This window comes from Venturia canescens, chromosome 1 (genome assembly GCF_019457755.1).
Source record: "Venturia canescens isolate UGA chromosome 1, ASM1945775v1, whole genome shotgun sequence".
NCBI lineage: Eukaryota > Metazoa > Arthropoda > Insecta > Hymenoptera > Ichneumonidae > Venturia > Venturia canescens.
In genome coordinates, this window is record NC_057421.1 from 21,860,922 (window position 1) to 21,877,274 (window position 16,353).

General features: G+C 39.5%; 2 protein-coding genes and 1 long non-coding RNA gene across 8 annotated transcripts in view; 2 read left to right on the forward strand and 1 right to left on the reverse strand.

Moving 5' to 3' along the window:
- The window catches only part of LOC122417289 (atrial natriuretic peptide receptor 1-like), a 116,203-nt gene extending 105,589 nt beyond the window's left edge, over window positions 1-10,614 (forward strand). For all 5 annotated transcript variants that reach the window (XM_043430684.1, XM_043430721.1, XM_043430692.1 and 2 more), the window contains 4 exons: window positions 3,783-3,957; window positions 6,119-6,217; window positions 6,870-6,961; window positions 7,836-10,614. In XM_043430684.1, coding sequence (XP_043286619.1) covers window positions 3,783-3,957; window positions 6,119-6,217; window positions 6,870-6,961; window positions 7,836-8,240 — 771 coding nt within the window. In that variant the 3' untranslated portion in view covers window positions 8,241-10,614. The remainder of the gene's footprint in view (window positions 1-3,782; window positions 3,958-6,118; window positions 6,218-6,869; window positions 6,962-7,835) is intronic.
- On the reverse strand, window positions 10,498-14,366 carry LOC122417338 (proclotting enzyme-like). 2 transcript variants are annotated; one of them, XM_043430785.1, is made up of 5 exons: window positions 14,130-14,366; window positions 13,710-13,905; window positions 12,385-12,629; window positions 11,156-11,316; window positions 10,498-10,826 (listed from the first exon to the last, which is right to left on the reverse strand). In XM_043430785.1, the coding sequence occupies exons 1-5, from the start codon at window positions 14,230-14,232 to the stop codon at window positions 10,665-10,667; spliced, it is 867 nt and encodes a 288-aa protein (XP_043286720.1). In that variant the 5' UTR covers window positions 14,233-14,366; the 3' UTR covers window positions 10,498-10,664. The 2 variants fall into 2 exon arrangements, with proteins under 2 accessions (XP_043286720.1, XP_043286712.1); XM_043430777.1 differs by having other exon boundaries at window positions 13,710-13,998.
- On the forward strand, window positions 13,027-14,407 carry LOC122417359 (uncharacterized). The gene is made up of 3 exons (XR_006262276.1): window positions 13,027-13,914; window positions 14,145-14,234; window positions 14,304-14,407. It is a non-coding gene; the product is annotated as an uncharacterized lncRNA (long non-coding RNA).
- The last annotated feature ends 1,946 nt before the right edge of the window (window positions 14,408-16,353 follow it).

Here is a 16,353-nt window from a genome sequence, read left to right on the forward strand (position 1 = left end):
TCGTGATTGGATATGTATTGCATTTTAATTACGTTATTTAATGACGTGAAACGAAAAACTGTTGAAATGCCTCAGTGATTTTTGCTATTAGCTATAAATTTACTTACGTCCCACCTGGCGGAGCACATCAGATGCAATAGATGAGCTTGCCAGTCGTGAGCTTTATCCCGGCTTCGTTATAATATCATAAAAGTGTTGTTCGCTGGAGGTTGAGCAGAATCTTTCGCTCCCCTGGCAACCACGAGACGCGATCGTTATCACCCCACGCTATAATTATTATCCTCAATTATTACGCAATAATGAACTTTTGATTACATACCTTATACGACGATAACGTTCTCAAAACCAAGTTTGTCTGTTCGAGTACGTTAGCGGTGAAAAGTTTCGTGGGCGACTGCGTTAATCCCGATATCGTTTGACGTTTTCATACATTTTTGTTACACTCGTTTAAAAAAAAAAATTGCTAAATTTCCATCCGTGTGTCGGGGGAGCTTCGGTTGATTGCCACAATTTATTTTCGGTATGTTCTCAAGTGAAAATGAGAGTTGGAATAAATTATTTTTCAATCATTTCTGAACCTCATTCGAGAATGGCCGAGTAAAAGGTCGAGGTTCCTGCAAAAATAATTTTTATCAAAGACAAAAGTGTTTCCAGTTTCAAGATGTCACATTCATGGTCCGGTTATATTTAACGTCACATTTACCTGAATTAAAACTTGGAATAAAAAATGCAATATCACAAAATAGCCGACGAAATTTGACATGCGATTTTTTACGTTTTAAACGAAAGCCCAAACGAATCAGCCGATGAGTTATTCTGTTTCATTTTTATGGAAATGTCATTTCCATCTGATAATAGTAGTTTGGGGAACGTTGCTCGGTCTCCTTGTACTTTGACCGTCTAGATTCTTTATATCGGACATTTTCCAAATGTCGTTTATTTTTTTCGATTCCACTCTTTTGTTCGGTCCACGATAAATTGATAGGACTTACGAGATTATTTGAGTGTCCCATGGGCGACGAAAGAAGGGAAAAAATCTAATTGTCTTATGCTCCGGTGACTTTCTCGCCTTTCTTGATATTCGAGCGAGAAACTTTTTTCTACGCATCTCGATGTTTTCTCGTTTCACGGAGCATCCGATGACCTATTTGTAGCTCTTCGACGAGTCTGCCACCGTCGCCGAAAACGGGCCGGTGCTTGTGTTCCCGTTTTTTTTCGACCCTCGTTCCCGGAGACGCCCCAGTCTCCGCGCTCGTGCTAAATCATCCCCTTCCGATTTTTCCTCCTCGTCCACTGCAACTTCCACAATAAGATAAGGGGAAGTCTCTTCTCATGTGCACGCATCTGCGTCGAGAAAAAACCTCCGGTTCGCTTCCTTATCACTAGAAATGAATAAGTTCTCCGATCATCATCGCAATATTTCACGGCTTGTAATATAAACGTTAATGAAAATTCATTTCGAGATTTAGCCATGTGAGTGATGATAATGGAAACAAACATTTTTTTTTTCGATACGAACAAATTTTGAAAAAAGAATCGAAAGATTCTCGAGCTCAAGTTCCCTCGACGTAGAAAATCTTTCGCCTGATTGACAAACTCAACGAATCCGTTATAACGATTGACCTGTAAAATTTTTCAATGAAAATATCTCTCTTGGGAATAAAAACCCATTGAGCCTCGTTGTTGTCATTCAGGATTGTGATTCCACTCTCAGATAAGATCGCAATTCGAATGGCGCTCCGAAAAAAACTTTTTTTTTCCCACGCATCGTCGGGATATCGAATTACATGTTTTATTACTATCTCACATTTCTCGTCATCATTGATATCTTTGAAAACGTGTTTTCTTCCTTTTTTATTGACGGTATAAAGTTCGGTAATTGGACAGACCATATGTTAGTATTTTCGATAAAAATTAGCAGATTAATGAAGATAGCAAATAAATGAAGAAGAGTATCAATAAATTCAAAACTGACAATGGTACCTGTATTGATAACCGTAATAATGATAATTTTGCTGACAAAAAAAAGTTTTTTTAATGGACGTCGTGGCGTTTCTTATTATTCAAATGGGGTCAACTATCCGTGAGTACCTGACGCAGGCTTGAAAATCGATCGAAACGAGCGAGGGAAAGCAAAAGAGGGGGCTCTACACGTGCAGGATTCGTGCTTCAAAATTTCCTCCACTTTTTCTCATTAGTCTCTCGCTCTCTCCTTTTCTCACTTCCTCACTTTTTCTCATCATTTTTTTTCGCTTTTCTAATTTTCTATACCACTTTGTCATGCCCTTTGTCCATTTTCCTGCCTCTTCGTCCCTTTGTTCGTGTCTTTCTAATTCTATTTGTCTCTCTTTATCCTCGCCTCTGCCCTAATGATTGCGAGAAGGTCCAATGACCGTGTGTGGTAGATAAAGAACGTGCACGCGATTTCATCGGTGCTTTTTGCAAAAACATTTTCTCCGCATTGCAGAAAGCTTCGCTTCCTCTTCCCAACTGACTTTTTTGGTTTTGTTGAAATAGCAGAAGCTTTGAAAACATTGTTTTTCCATCCGAAAAGTTTTCGTGTGACGTTTCATCTGCACATTCTGAATTACGTTATTAAGTTCAGCCCCACGAGAATTTGAAATTCGAATTGCATTCAAAGAAGATGCATATTTGATGGGACGAAATCCAGAATGGAAATTTCACTCACTCCGGGGTACCCTGACGGGATTCTAGCTTTCACAAATTTTCCTCAATTTGCCTCCAGCTGGAAGTAAGATTAGAGAGGCAGAGAGACAATTTCGAAGAACGCAGAAAACAAATGATTGGGCACAATTTAACTGAAACGCACAAAATTCAGCGGAAACGCGTGTTGAAAGCTTTTTAAGCTCAATTTAAAAAGAATTCAAACAATTCGAACCGACGTTTGAATTCACAGTCTGACATCTTAAAATGTAAATTATGTAGGGGAGATTCAATGGCAGCCTCGAATGGCCACGAATTCAACCTTTTACACTCTTTATGATACCGCTGAAGCTCGTGGACGCTACTGACTTAGGACAAAAGAGCTTTGGCTTTGACATTTCCTGGCCGAGGGTACACGTTCTTGCTTGCCATTGAAATGTTTTCTTTTCTCCTGTGTACGAGTATTCAAGCCTCTCGTTGTCGGTCAGAATAGGCGCGCGTTTTTATATGCGAAAAATCGTGTCCTTGACCCGACCAGTTTAGGTTTAGTGGTTCCTCGTAACTCGTCCTTCTTGTCAAATCGTAAAAACGACGATGATTGCGCAATAAAAATCAAATAAACTTGACGAATGGCATTGGCTCCACTTTTTCTGACGATCTTCGTACGAATATTCGGTCTTTGGCACATAAATAACCACAAAATTATTTCAAAATGTAATTTCCATTGAAACTAGTAAAAAATAAATAATCTGTAAGAACTAGCGAGACGAGTACGAATCCGAAAAAATAGTTTTAGATTTTAATAAACGAACAAACGATTGCAACGAGCCGAGATGATTGAAAAAACGAAAGGAACTTTTTTCACCCTTATTCGAAAACGGGAGAATGTGTCGACCGTATTTGTTCTGCCCTCGCCATTTTATTTCCACGATACTAAAACTCCGATAATAAAACGAGCGTGAATTTCGTTGATCTTTTTACGACTACGTGCTCTTACATGAATCTCTCCGATTCCAATTTCTGCTTTCCCTGTGATAACGAGAAATCACGACAGCTAACACTGCTTGTATTTCGACTTTAATGTAGCTTCGCTGATTTCCCTGATCTTGTGTTACCAGGTTGAAACGATAGGAGACGCTTACATGGTGGTTTCTGGATTACCTATGAGAAATGGTATGAACCACGCCAGGGAAATCGCCCGAATGGGACTCGCGCTGAGAGAGACTGTCATGACATTTAGCATTCGTCACAGACCGACCGAACAACTGAAGCTTCGCATTGGCATGCATTCCGGTAAGTTTCTTATGCTCGTTTCGGCCTTTTTTTCATTTTTCTCGGGAAAGAAAAATTTTCTATTTTTCGAATGACCAGACAGAAACGGCGAATACCGAAAACATTTTTCTACGAGCCACGAGCCTCATCATACTTCCGACGGAATTTCGGAGATAACAATCGCTGGGATAGAGAATTTTTCTTAGTGCATAAAAAACGGGGCGGGGTTACAGTTCCGAGCTTGGAGTAACCAGAAAGCTCAAAATTCTGAAATTGACAGCTAGCACTCGATATACTTTCGAATTTTAACGCGTTCTGAAAGTTCTTTTTCGGAATCGTGAGCGGTCTGAATTGCCAGTTTTCAGAAAATAAAACGATCAAGAATATAAATTTCGGAGTTCAAAGCTTTCGTGAACCTGACGAATCTTTCACGAGCCTTTATTATATTTAAACTTTCTGATATATCTGATTTTCTATAATAAAAATTTCAGACTTTCATGATCTTTACGAAATTTGTGATTTCCGGTTATGAAAATTCGGAGATTCGAGCCGTCGGAGCATTAAATATTCGGCATATCAACCCCGCCCAATTTTCGATTTTCCCGAACACACATTCACCTCTCCAAGTTGCCATCGAACAATCTGAAAATGTGAAGCAATTTGTCTCCGTGGAGGATTGACTCGACCGAACTTTCAATTAATAGTGTCTATCAAGCCTCTCCGTCGTAAGCCTTTTTTTTCTCCCTATCATTTATCTTCTTTCCCCTCGGCTTTTTTCTCTCTTCCATTGCGATTTGAGGCGGCGACCTAGTGAGATTTTCGAATCGTTGCTCGGTAAAATCAATAAATTCTCTCGGTGATGAGATTTTCATTTTTTTCCCCCGATTTTCACGACTACCTCGAGGGTGAAATTCAATAAAAACCGCTAATGAAGATGGGAAAAAGACGAACTTCTTGGATGTTGCCATCCAAGTGTGGAAACAGGCAAGCAACTATGAAAGAATTTTGTCAAAATTATCTGACCTGCACCACTATCTCAGAAGAATATTGTCCAAAAAAATCAAATTTATATTTTTCTTTCGTCTTCTATTTTTTTCTTTTCAATAAATATAGAATTTAATTCGAGTTTTATTTTGTCGCAGAGCATCGTACTACGCAGACGTAAACTCGCGGGTTAATTAGTTTTTTGATTGGATCTTGCTCCTAGATTGATTCACCAGAGGCGTTACGTTTATCTAGCCGGGGTGCAAATAGTCCCGTACAGCATTCCCCTGCCAGCTTATGCTCTCAGTGCAAACTGGTTAATCACTCTCTATCACTTCCCTGGAGAGCCCGTGGACAGTCTGCCTCCATATCGTGTCAGAGCTTAAATTTATTGATTGAATAGGACGAAACTCAGGCTGTATTATTTTGACCGTTTTTATGACCCACTGAAGCAGCAGACAAAGTTACAACCTCTCGATCGACCGAACTGTGACCTCCGTTAATGTGCGCTGAAAATTTTGAATATATTCGGTGCCTCTCGTTGCGGGCTGTTTTGCACGATCAGAATGAACAATCAATAAAATCCCGCAAAAAAAAAAAAAAAAAAAAAAAATACTGAAGCGTTGGGAGTGTGGCAGCTGCGTTTAAATATTTTCCATTTCCGGGGTCGTGCTTCTGCTGCGTCGCTTAAAAGGTTTGACCACGATGATGCGTAAAAATTAAAAATTCCCCGAGCAGAAGAAAAGTAAATAATGAAAATCGCAATCGAACTTTTGTCCATTACCGGAAAAAACGGTATGCGAAATTCTACTATTGGATTCCGCAGCATTTTGTCATCATTTGGAGTTCAATGATGAAATTCTGCCTTTTTGGTACACGCGCATAGCTCTTCGCGGCGCAGTTTGACTTCGAACTTTCAAACTTTTCCTTTTGATACACACTGGACGTTGAAACGCTGCTGTTTCTTCAAATATTTGAATTCCTGGAACAAAGTTGGAGCCTTTTTTTCAACGAAAATTTTCTCTTCGAGCCAACTCGAATAATAATACGAATCGGGGAGAATAATACGTTTTAACCTGCATTTTTATCGCACATAAATTTGATGCGTGCCCAAGGGTGTTTCAATCGCGAGTTGGTACGAGTTGGTAATTTATGCAGACAAATATTAGCACGTAACGGTGATATATCGATGTTCCAGGACCTTGCGTGGCTGGCGTCGTTGGCCTGAAAATGCCGAGGTACTGCCTCTTCGGGGACACGGTCAACACCGCATCGAGGATGGAGAGCAACGGCGAAGGTAAAAAGCAATTCCAGATTTTTCAGACAATACCGTTGCGAATAAACAAAGGGTAGTAGGTAAGTTAGGGACCGAAAAGGGGAGCCGGACAGCAGGCCGAGGGGTGCCAAAAAATGGCCAAAAACAAAGCGTCTTTCCTCTGTTTTGTTTCATCCCTTGTCAGGCAGTTTTTTCATGTGTGCTTTACGTATCGCATTATCGCGTGCGTTGAATAACACACAACAGAAGGGGAGTTTGCATCATCGAGAAGTATCGCGTGGAATTTACAGGAAAATATGTAAAGGATGCCATAAATGTTACCCCGAATTTGTAGAGAATTTATTTTATCGTACCACCAACTTTTAGAAAGAACGTTCTTCAAACGATTGCTTATCTATTTTGAGCGTAGTTTAAATATTATTAAAAATTTCGTTATTTTGGTATGAAAATGATAATGAAAACTTACGATATGCATATTTTCGAACGTGGGTCAAAATATTTACTACCCTTGAGGCATGTGGAGTTGCCCTCCCCGTGAATCATAAATTTGTGCAGATCCTTAATGTATTTTATGACACACGAGCTGGAGATCGGTATTTGGGGTCGAAAATCGTCTTTTACGGTTGATTTTTTAATTCTCCAATAAAAATTAATGAATTTCGTATTATTTCAGCTTTGAAAATTCACGTCAGTCCTACTACGAAAGAGATTCTGGATACTTTTGGAACTTTCGACTTACGATGCAGGGGCGAGGTCACACTGAAGGTCAGCATTCTTTCCACATTAATTTACATTTGATAACTCATTCGAAGCTTTATTCATATTCAGCTCATTCTTTACTGACAATATCGCGAATTTATGCATAACAATGTGCTCAAAGATAATTGCCGGCATGAGACGAAAGTTCATACAATGGAAAACTTATCTGTCCATAATTTCACGATTTTTCCCAGTTATTTCACCTCAAGTTTATACCCCTGGCTCATCCAATGTCAAAATATTTGAGTTTGAATCGCAGCATAACTTTCGCACCCCCGTAAACGTAGGGACTCGCTAATTCGTTAACTAAAAACTGACACCAAACACGAGCAAGAGCTCATGATTGACGAAACAAAGGGATAGAGAGATGGAGAGGAAGAGAAGACTTTGAACTGGCTATGTAACATGCTGGGTAGGTTTTGCTAACAGCAATTTCCGGGACAGTGAATATCCTTTGATATCACATGCACTGTGGGATTACAAAGGGCTCGAGGGACAGTAGAAATCACAAGCAGTGATATAGCAATTACCGATGTCATGGACAATTTGAAAATAGTGTCAAATCCGTACGAATTAACTGGATCAGAAAATTATTCACATTTGGTTAAAGTTTGTTGTTACTCCAATTGTCTTATTGCTATCCAGTTTCCAATTTTCTATTCGAATCTCGTCCCGTTGGTTTTGTTCCGTTTGGCACTACCATTATTTCGCTGCTTCATCGTCTCGATCATGTTCAATCGATAAATTAATCCACTTGCAGAATTCTGCGTCGACGCTTAACGCCACTAAAAATTTTGAGATCGAATTTAATTTAAAAAAAGTTCAAATGACAATAGAAACATCGGTCGAAAGTTTATCATCTAGTGTTTTTGGACAACAGGGTAAAGGAAAAATGACGACGTACTGGTTGGTCGGTGAGAAACCGATAAATAACAACGTCCAACGGATGGACGTGACGAGCGATGAGCAACCGATAATGTCGTCAGCTCAACGTCAAGCTTCTTTGATACAACAGCAGCTGTGTACGTCACAGAATTCAAGTCAGGCTTGCAATCCCCGTAGTTTAATGACCGGAAATGGGGCGCCTCCTGGACACACTTTGGCTAATAATTCGGGGGGGTGCATTTCGCCCTCGCATCAGAGAACTCCTGAGACCGGGGTGAGCGGAAATTCGGTCCATCAGATACATCAACAGATTCATCAAAGTGATAACGTTCCGAATCGGGCGGACACTGCTCCAAACGCACCTCTTTTGCTGCCCGCCGGTTCCATCCCTCGGGCTTAACTGTCCATGAATTTCTAATCAAAATCCTTCCTCAATTTAAATATTTGCCACACGAAGTTGTACAATCAACGTCATTTTTTCGCAGCGTAGCATTTCCCTTTTTCGAGATAATTAATGCGATCCAGTTGCGTGGGATTGATGACTAATTTCTCGAATGATTTTACAATACTGTTAACTTATTTACCAGAGTAGCAGACTGATTGACCTATGCGATAATGGAACGTAATGATAGATTTAGTATTGCAGTCGTAACCAAAATGAAATACGAGTGATATCAATTGCCAATAAAGATCATTTTATTACTTAAGATCCAAGAAATTATTTTCAACGTTTATCGAATGTTTCTGTTCTTTCGATTCCACTGGGTCGTATTAATTAGCTCGAAACTCAGGTCCCACGCGACGGATACACAAATGACTCCTTTCTCGGTACTTCAGATGAAGAAATAACGAACCAGAGCATGATTAGTGGCATCCGAATACGCCGATTTTACTCACTGGCTCTAGCGGATTTCGTTGACCAATTGAAAATCGCTCTTTATTATTGTTCGCGTAGAATCAAAAAAGCTCACTTTTTAGGGTGAACGAGAGTGCGAGAATGAAAATAAATGTCTGTATATATGTGCATATACGGAGTGCATTTAAATCGTGTCCAGGGTCCAGTTCAGTTTGGTCGTAAAACTTTATAAAGGAACATCCTCGGTTATACTTTATGTCTGCTGGATTGGCTGTATTAAAATAATGAAGATCCGAGAAACGATGCACCAGAAATAAACCGCTCTCGAAAATATGTATTTTCAAAATTTCACGATCTATTTACCTCGTGAAGATCATTTACGATTTACCGGATGAGCTGCGTACATACAGGATGTCTCAGAACTTCTAGATTCTATGAATAAGTAAATTTCATTATTTTCTTTCTCAGTGTGGAAGCTAAAAAAGAGACAATTTGAGCTTTTTCACTCGAGGAAAGTGATTTTTTTCCACACATTTGTTATGGAATCAATATCACGAAGAAGGGCGAGCCCAATCGTTATTGCACAAATGAGTTTATTTTTTTTCTTTCTCTCTCTCTCTCTCTCTCTCATTTTGTCGTTATTGCTGTTTTATTCGATTATTATCGAAGTTTACAATGATGATATGCAGGTTCGCTATAACAATGCATTCGCACAGTATTATAAAAATAATCATGAAAAAATATTAAAAATTAAGAAACACAGAAGACTCGCATATCTCGTGAGCACGATGGTCAAAATCATTTTTTCACGCTGGCTCACGCGTACACCAGGGCAGGCAGCAGACGGAACGAATCCTCTTTTGAGGTGAACTCCGGTTGGATCGCTCTCATACAATAATATTACCATTCTACCACACAAAAATCTATATTTCATAACAAAATTACCATTTATTCACTATATTTTACACTTTAGAGAAACAACATCAATGGGTGGTTTATCAAAATAAGGAAATATTAGTTTCCATATGACAGATCCGAAGACAAAATATTTTCAAACTAATCGTATTATACCCCCCTTTTTAACGACGCTTACCCAACATACTCAATCTTTCGATTCCATCTTCAACGCATCATTATCGTACTTACATGCCAATTAATTTTTTCTTAACTTTTACTATACACGACTCGAATATTATCAAACAAAATATTTACTTCCTCAAGATTCATGAGCTTCCATCGATCATCCACGATAACCTTGTACATGAATTTCCCAACAGAGATTTTACGCAACAGTTATTCTTGTTATTATTATTATCATTATTATTATTGTCAATCACTCACATAGAATATGCATATGAATGAATACATGAGTGGAGTAATACAGATTAGAACGTATAATAAATATCTCTACACGTACAGACACACACACAGACTCTTATATATATGTGTATATTTATATGCATCTCCATATGTAAAGATACATGGAGGTGTGTATATCTATCTGTATGATAGGAAAATATAAAATAATAAAGATCGATGTATTATATTGACTGTTAGATATCGAGGCTGGGCCTCCTCTAAGGGCAGTGCAATTGCATGTCTCTCGTATGTCCAAAGAATCGTGTGCGAATGTTCCGTGAGATTAATCTCATAATTATGAAATAAGAAAATAGACGAGTAGTTTGTATGGCTGTAGACAATTTTATCTGCGTGAATGTGGGCGAAGTGTGAATGAACTAGTGGAAATATAGGAGGATAAAAAACGTTCGGACACACACAATGCAAATGGAGTAACGAGTGGTTGGTGAGAGCGTGAAGATATAAAACATGTTCTATTTATGTCGAACGTACATAAAACTCTTTTAACGATGTATAACGACGAATATTACGGAAAATAAAGTTTAATTGTTTTTGAATATTTTTCTGATCGCTCGATTTTGTGTGCTGCTACCGGCGAAGGAGGAAAGTTCAAAAAATTGCGTTTGCGAATATCCAGTCCAGGTAAGTGCTCACCCTCGTGTAAATACCCGGATGTCCGGGCTCTCCGCAGCGTATTCCCCACGACACTATACCGATGTTCACCCATCTTCCGTTTCCCAAGCGATGGAGCAAAGGTCCACCGGAATCACCCTGAAATGGACGTTGCAACGTGTTTAGCCATTTTCCCTATTCCTGCCTCGAGGAAATGAGTCTGCTCGATTGAATTCATTATTTTGGCATATTCGGACTTTGAGAGGTGAGGCAACTTTTTAAATTAGGGGGAAAAAAAAATCCAGAGAACTGCTTCAACGCGCTTTCACCCCTGTTCGTAAAACGATTTAATAAATTCAATTTTCATTCTCCGCGATCCAGCTCAAACGGTTACTCGAAGGTTGGGCATGCCATGAAAAATTAACTCATAAAAAGTCTTTTATGAAAACGTCTCTGAGCTCCTGCACACTTTTCACGTAAAAGCATACCTGACAAGCGTCTCGTCCTCCTTCGTAAGCTCCAGCACACATGACGCTGTCTGGAATGGGGTAAGTGAATCTGCTAACACAGAGCCTTTGAGGCCACACAGGTACTTGTACTTCCATCAGAACATTACTGGCGACACCACCGTAACGCTGCGTTCCCCAACCTTTTATTAAAGCAATACACAAAAGAGATTAAGCACTTTGACTCCAAATGAAAATCTCTCGAGCAATGGCAACATCTCAGTGGACTCCATTTTTTCAATGCGCTCTCCCAATGTTGAACAACCCGAAGAACAGTGTTTATTAATAATTTATCTGATTTCAGAACGTCTCGAGGACACTGCACTGGCTGTTCCTCTAATGCTTGGCGTCGAGCCATCGCCACGTCTTTTCATTTCACATCGTACGTACTTCGAGAAATTATCTCGATCAATCCCTTCCACGTTACTTCAATGAGTTTCACAAGAAAAAAAAACAATCCACGACGTATCGATGGAAGCAGTCGATAAACCCTGTTCCTGATATTTCAATAATTAAGTGCCCAGAAATTGGTGGAGAGATAAAAAGAGGGATTGGAAGGGGAAGACCGATGGAAATGATTGGACAAAGGAATTATAGGAGACGAGTGTAATTGGAGGTGAATATATCGAATGTCTGAGGTATTAAATTCCACAGATCCCTCGGTCGTACTATTCTAATAATGGTTCACACGGGTTTACCAAAGTACAGTTCGTGAACCACAGAATTCAAAGCTGGCTTGTGTTACGTTAGTTGCCCGATGTCCGTAAACTCGTGATGCGTATGTGCTCGCTGCAATTATTGTGCAAACTGTACGGTACGAGATTGGCGGGGATTTTGCGTCAGGCTGGCACGGTATTAACGACAATCACGGAATCGGGATGAACGCAAGGGGTTTGTGGCCGATGATTATCCTATTCTAACTCTCATACGCAGACACGATTCGAATTATATTTTGTAATCGCCCACCAAAACTCTCAGCTTTGAACAATCTAGTTTATTTTTTCTTAATCTCTGTAATTGATGCGAAAAATTGTCAATTTCGTTTCACTTTCATTCAAGAATTTTCGCACTGACTCATGCAAATTCTTTCTTTTTATCGTTCGATACCGAAAGAGCCACTACTTTTACCACTCTTTTTTTCTTCCGATTTTCTTTTGCATCGCATTAAACCTTTTTTGACTGACCGAATGAGAATATTCCTCAATACTGACCTGTTATAATTCCACTTTTGTTCTCAAACGACATTCCAACTGGTGGCAAACATATTGGCCAAATGTAATTGTTGAAAGCAGTCGGTCGATGGATCTTCAGTATTGCGATATCATTGTTGTAATTCAAGGAATCGAAACCCTCGTGAATTCGTATATCCGTTACCCAAAAATCCAACGTTCGAGGCTCGTTGCGTCTTGAAAAATCGTACTCTCCCAAACGTACTTTGATGTCACGGGTTCTCAGTCTGTAAATCATACGATTTTTACATCTTTATGTGTCAAAAAAACGACGGTCGAGCGAAGGATGATTGGCAGGAATTACAATTTATCGTAATCTTCCACAGTATTTTGATAATCATTTCTCTTCGTAAAAATACGCCATCGACTATTTCTCTTTCTTTTCTATCTGTCTCGTTGCTTTAGCACGATTTCCATTCGAAAGGAAAACGGCGAAAGCGAGCGGTAGTCGTTTCTGTAGAGTCACGTGAAACAAGCTAAGCAATGCAAATGCTCGTTTCTCAGGGAGAGACGATTCACTCGGGTCAAAGGCTTGAGCGGAGAGATCATCCGGTGCTCGACGAAACAAACGTATCTTCTACCGAAGTAATCTTGTAGTGAAAAACGTGAACTAGCCAACGAGTAATTACTATCCTGTTTTCCTTTTCACTTTCGATGTAATGCTGTAACAGTGACCGATTCGTGTGGATCGAACTCTATAATCTCGTGATGAAAAATCCTTTTTTTTTCTTGACCACATATAATTGAGGTGATCCCAAAATAACTGATTTCATCGAATCAGTTTTAGAACAAATTAGCTTCGAAAAATGTTTGTGAGGCATCGCACGATTGGGCAGGAATTCCGAAGAGATTGAAAGCCGCAATGAAGAAATTCGCGTTCAACTAAGTACCAAAAATGTTGCAACTATAAAACGGTACACTAAGATATCGCAGATGCGCGAGGAAACACGCGGTTAGGCACAGCAGTTTTGAATCGAGGTTAGGTTAGATTCTCGAGGTTTCATTTTTCTTCATAACTTCTGCTCCTAGTTTTATTTTCGTTAAAAATTTATTATTTTGATGCTATCCGATGCTAAACAGTATCACAGTTTCGCGTAACTAGAATTTCGAATTAGTGTGTCGTCGCCACATTTGTGGCTCTGCGATGTTTCAAGTTCGCCAAGATTTCAGTTCAGATGGTTCACTTAACTTTTGTGAATTGTGCCATTCCCATCGAGCCTTTTCTTGTGACTCGATGGCAGAACGGAGCACGTGAATCGTGTTTCGCGTTCACATTTCCGATTGCAATCGACGCATTTTTCACTTACTTGTGGACACAATGAGCAGCGGTGAGTACGTGTCGATCGGTTATTAAAACACCACCGCAATAGTGTTTAGCGTCCTGTCGAAGAAGGGCAACCATCCATGGCCAATCGGACGAGCTGGCAGGTCTGCCGCCCACGACTCTGGTAACGCTGTTCGTGCTCATGCCGCATCCTCGTTGCGCACGTGGCTCTCTCGTCGCTGTTTCCGGTAAGAAAGTTTGATCGAGCGTTAAGGTACTTTTTGGGCTACCTTCCGAGGAGAAGTCCCAAAAGGTTCGTACGTCATTGTCTTCTGTCGAGAGAAAATCAAGTTTCCAGACTTTTTCGAGTTAGTTTCACAGAAATCCGAGACTAAAACACTCACTCTCGTTATAGAAAAGTGTCGAAGCTCCGGAATAATAAATGGAATAAAAAACCACTCACTTTTCACTGTCGCAGGAGATTCGAGGGTTGGAGAACACGTGGAGACTTGAAACTCTGTCAATGTCAGAGCGAGACTGAACCAAGTGCAGCCCCAGCAATTCATTGGTATGGTTTAATATCGTTCAAATAATTCGTTAATCGTGTTTCTCTTAATTTTTTTTACCCGTAATAAAGTTTGACAGGAAGAACACAGCGTCAGTCTCGGTCGCACGAGACTCACCAACGAAACCGAGACGTGTCGGGCTGCCTCGTTTTATAGACTCACTCCTGTGTAACACGTAACCCAGCGTACGAGACTGTATCGCTTGTTGCATTCCATCAGGCGCGACAACCTCATCGAACGTCTATACCTACGTACGGAGCGGCAACTCGTCCGGGCTCGACACAATACCACGACCGATACACCAACCAGGAATAACTGGAATTCACGTTGAAAGTTTACAGATCTATACGCTCATCTTCCTCTTGACTCTCATTTCAATGTACAGTTATGCATACTCATATTTTATCGCACATCAGGATCTCCGGAACGATGGAAATGGGATATGGACGGTGTTCACATTCGAAAGGAACTTCGATCATGAGCTGAGATTCATTTTTATTGCTTTTAATCGATTGCGGGACAATATTTTTATTCGGCTTCTAGTTTTTTTCAATCGTAAATTTCAGCTAGTTATCTGTGCTAAGAGAGAGAGAGAGAGAGAGCATCTCTGTCCATAAATATGTAATTACGTCGTGTATCATAGTAGAAATGAAAAAAAAAATTACATTTTTTTTCAATTTTGAATGAGGAATCTTTTGTATTGAAATATTAAAAATAGTTGAGGAGATATTTTTTTACTGTTATTTATGCATACGATAAAACACATGGACTTCCAGGACTTTGGTTTTTTTCTAGTTAAATTGATTGCAAAGTTTGAAAAAGAAAATTTTCGTTCTATTCTTTTGATTTCAGTATTTCATGGTTTTCTTCTCTGGTAAATATTTGACGTGGCTCCTTGGAGCAAAGTGTATTTCTATATGCATAACATGATGGAAATGAAACGGTAAAGCAATGAAGAACGGAGAGCGGAAACCTAGATAAAACGTAAGAGGACGAGGTCGCTGTCCAGTTTGCACCTCCGTGAAAGAGTCTTGCTCTGCACGCCATCACCCACATGCCCGGCACGTCGCAACTCGCATTCTTCTCTCCTTTTCCGTCTATCTCTGACCGAACTACCGTCTCTAGAAGCAGGTTTAACTTTTCTTCGTAAATAACTTCACTCTGCTTCGAATTCGTTACAAACGTCGGTCGCTCAAACCGACACGTGCCAAAGGCTTTGTTATCTTCATCGTTTTTTTTGGGATAATTAATGTTCTCAATGAATTTGCGATCGCAGAACTCGTCTTTCACAGATTTTTATAGTACGGTTGCGCATTTTGAGTGGAAAACTTCGACGGAGTGAGCAAGTTCAAAAATCATGATAAAATTCGTTTTTTTTTTTGAATTATTTCAAAAGATTTTCTACTGCGATCTAAAGAAACTTTACTTGCATAGATTTTTTGGTTTTTTTTTCATTGTGGAAAACTTTTGTTCCTACTTTTCAAGGAGTTGATAATAAAAATTCACTGAAACCAGCGAAAAGACTCATTTTCAGTGGCACTCAAAAATTTATTGCAAATAATAAATAAATCTTACCGGCGGTTATTCCTCCAACTCCGAAAGTATTTAATCCCATGAAAATTCCAATAAATTCACGTCATTTTACTTATTACATTCCACAAGTTACGCCCGCATGTTTACGACAATTTCATAAAGTGATGAAACACAGTGGAAGATCGCTGGAACACTCGGGAGTTTGCAATGCAAATTTGCACAATCGATCGGTCAGTTAATCACGAGTCATTTGCGTCGGGCCCACATGGATTGCTAAATGCATTTCGAGATGTACGCTCCTGACTCAAGAACCAAATCAACGGAAATACATTTCGTATTTCGTATAATTTCCTTTGGCTCGCTGCCCATTGTCAAAATATTTTTATCCAACTAAATCAAGGCACCGGCGACATATTTTTCTAAATTTCCATATTTTCATTGTATTTTATATCGATGAGAATTCATTGCTTTACCGTGCACTAAAATGGCGTTAGGTTGTATTGAATTTATTTTGAGGAATTTGAGTTTCAATAAATTCATGAAAATTAAAAAAAAAATGGGAGTGCCAAAGTTTCTTTGAATCATTAA

Excerpts from the sequence above, each read along its gene's own strand:
- LOC122417338 (XM_043430777.1), bottom strand. The coding sequence starts at position 14,232 with ATGAATTGCTGGGGCTGCACTTGGTTCAGTCTCGCTCTGACATTGACA. Across the intron at positions 12,630-13,709 it reads GCTGCTCATTGTGTCCACAA|ACTGAGAACCCGTGACATCA; the intron begins GTAAGTGAAAAA and ends TATGATTTACAG. Across the intron at positions 11,317-12,384 it reads CAAAAGTGGAATTATAACAG|GTTGGGGAACGCAGCGTTAC; the intron begins GTCAGTATTGAG and ends CTTTAATAAAAG.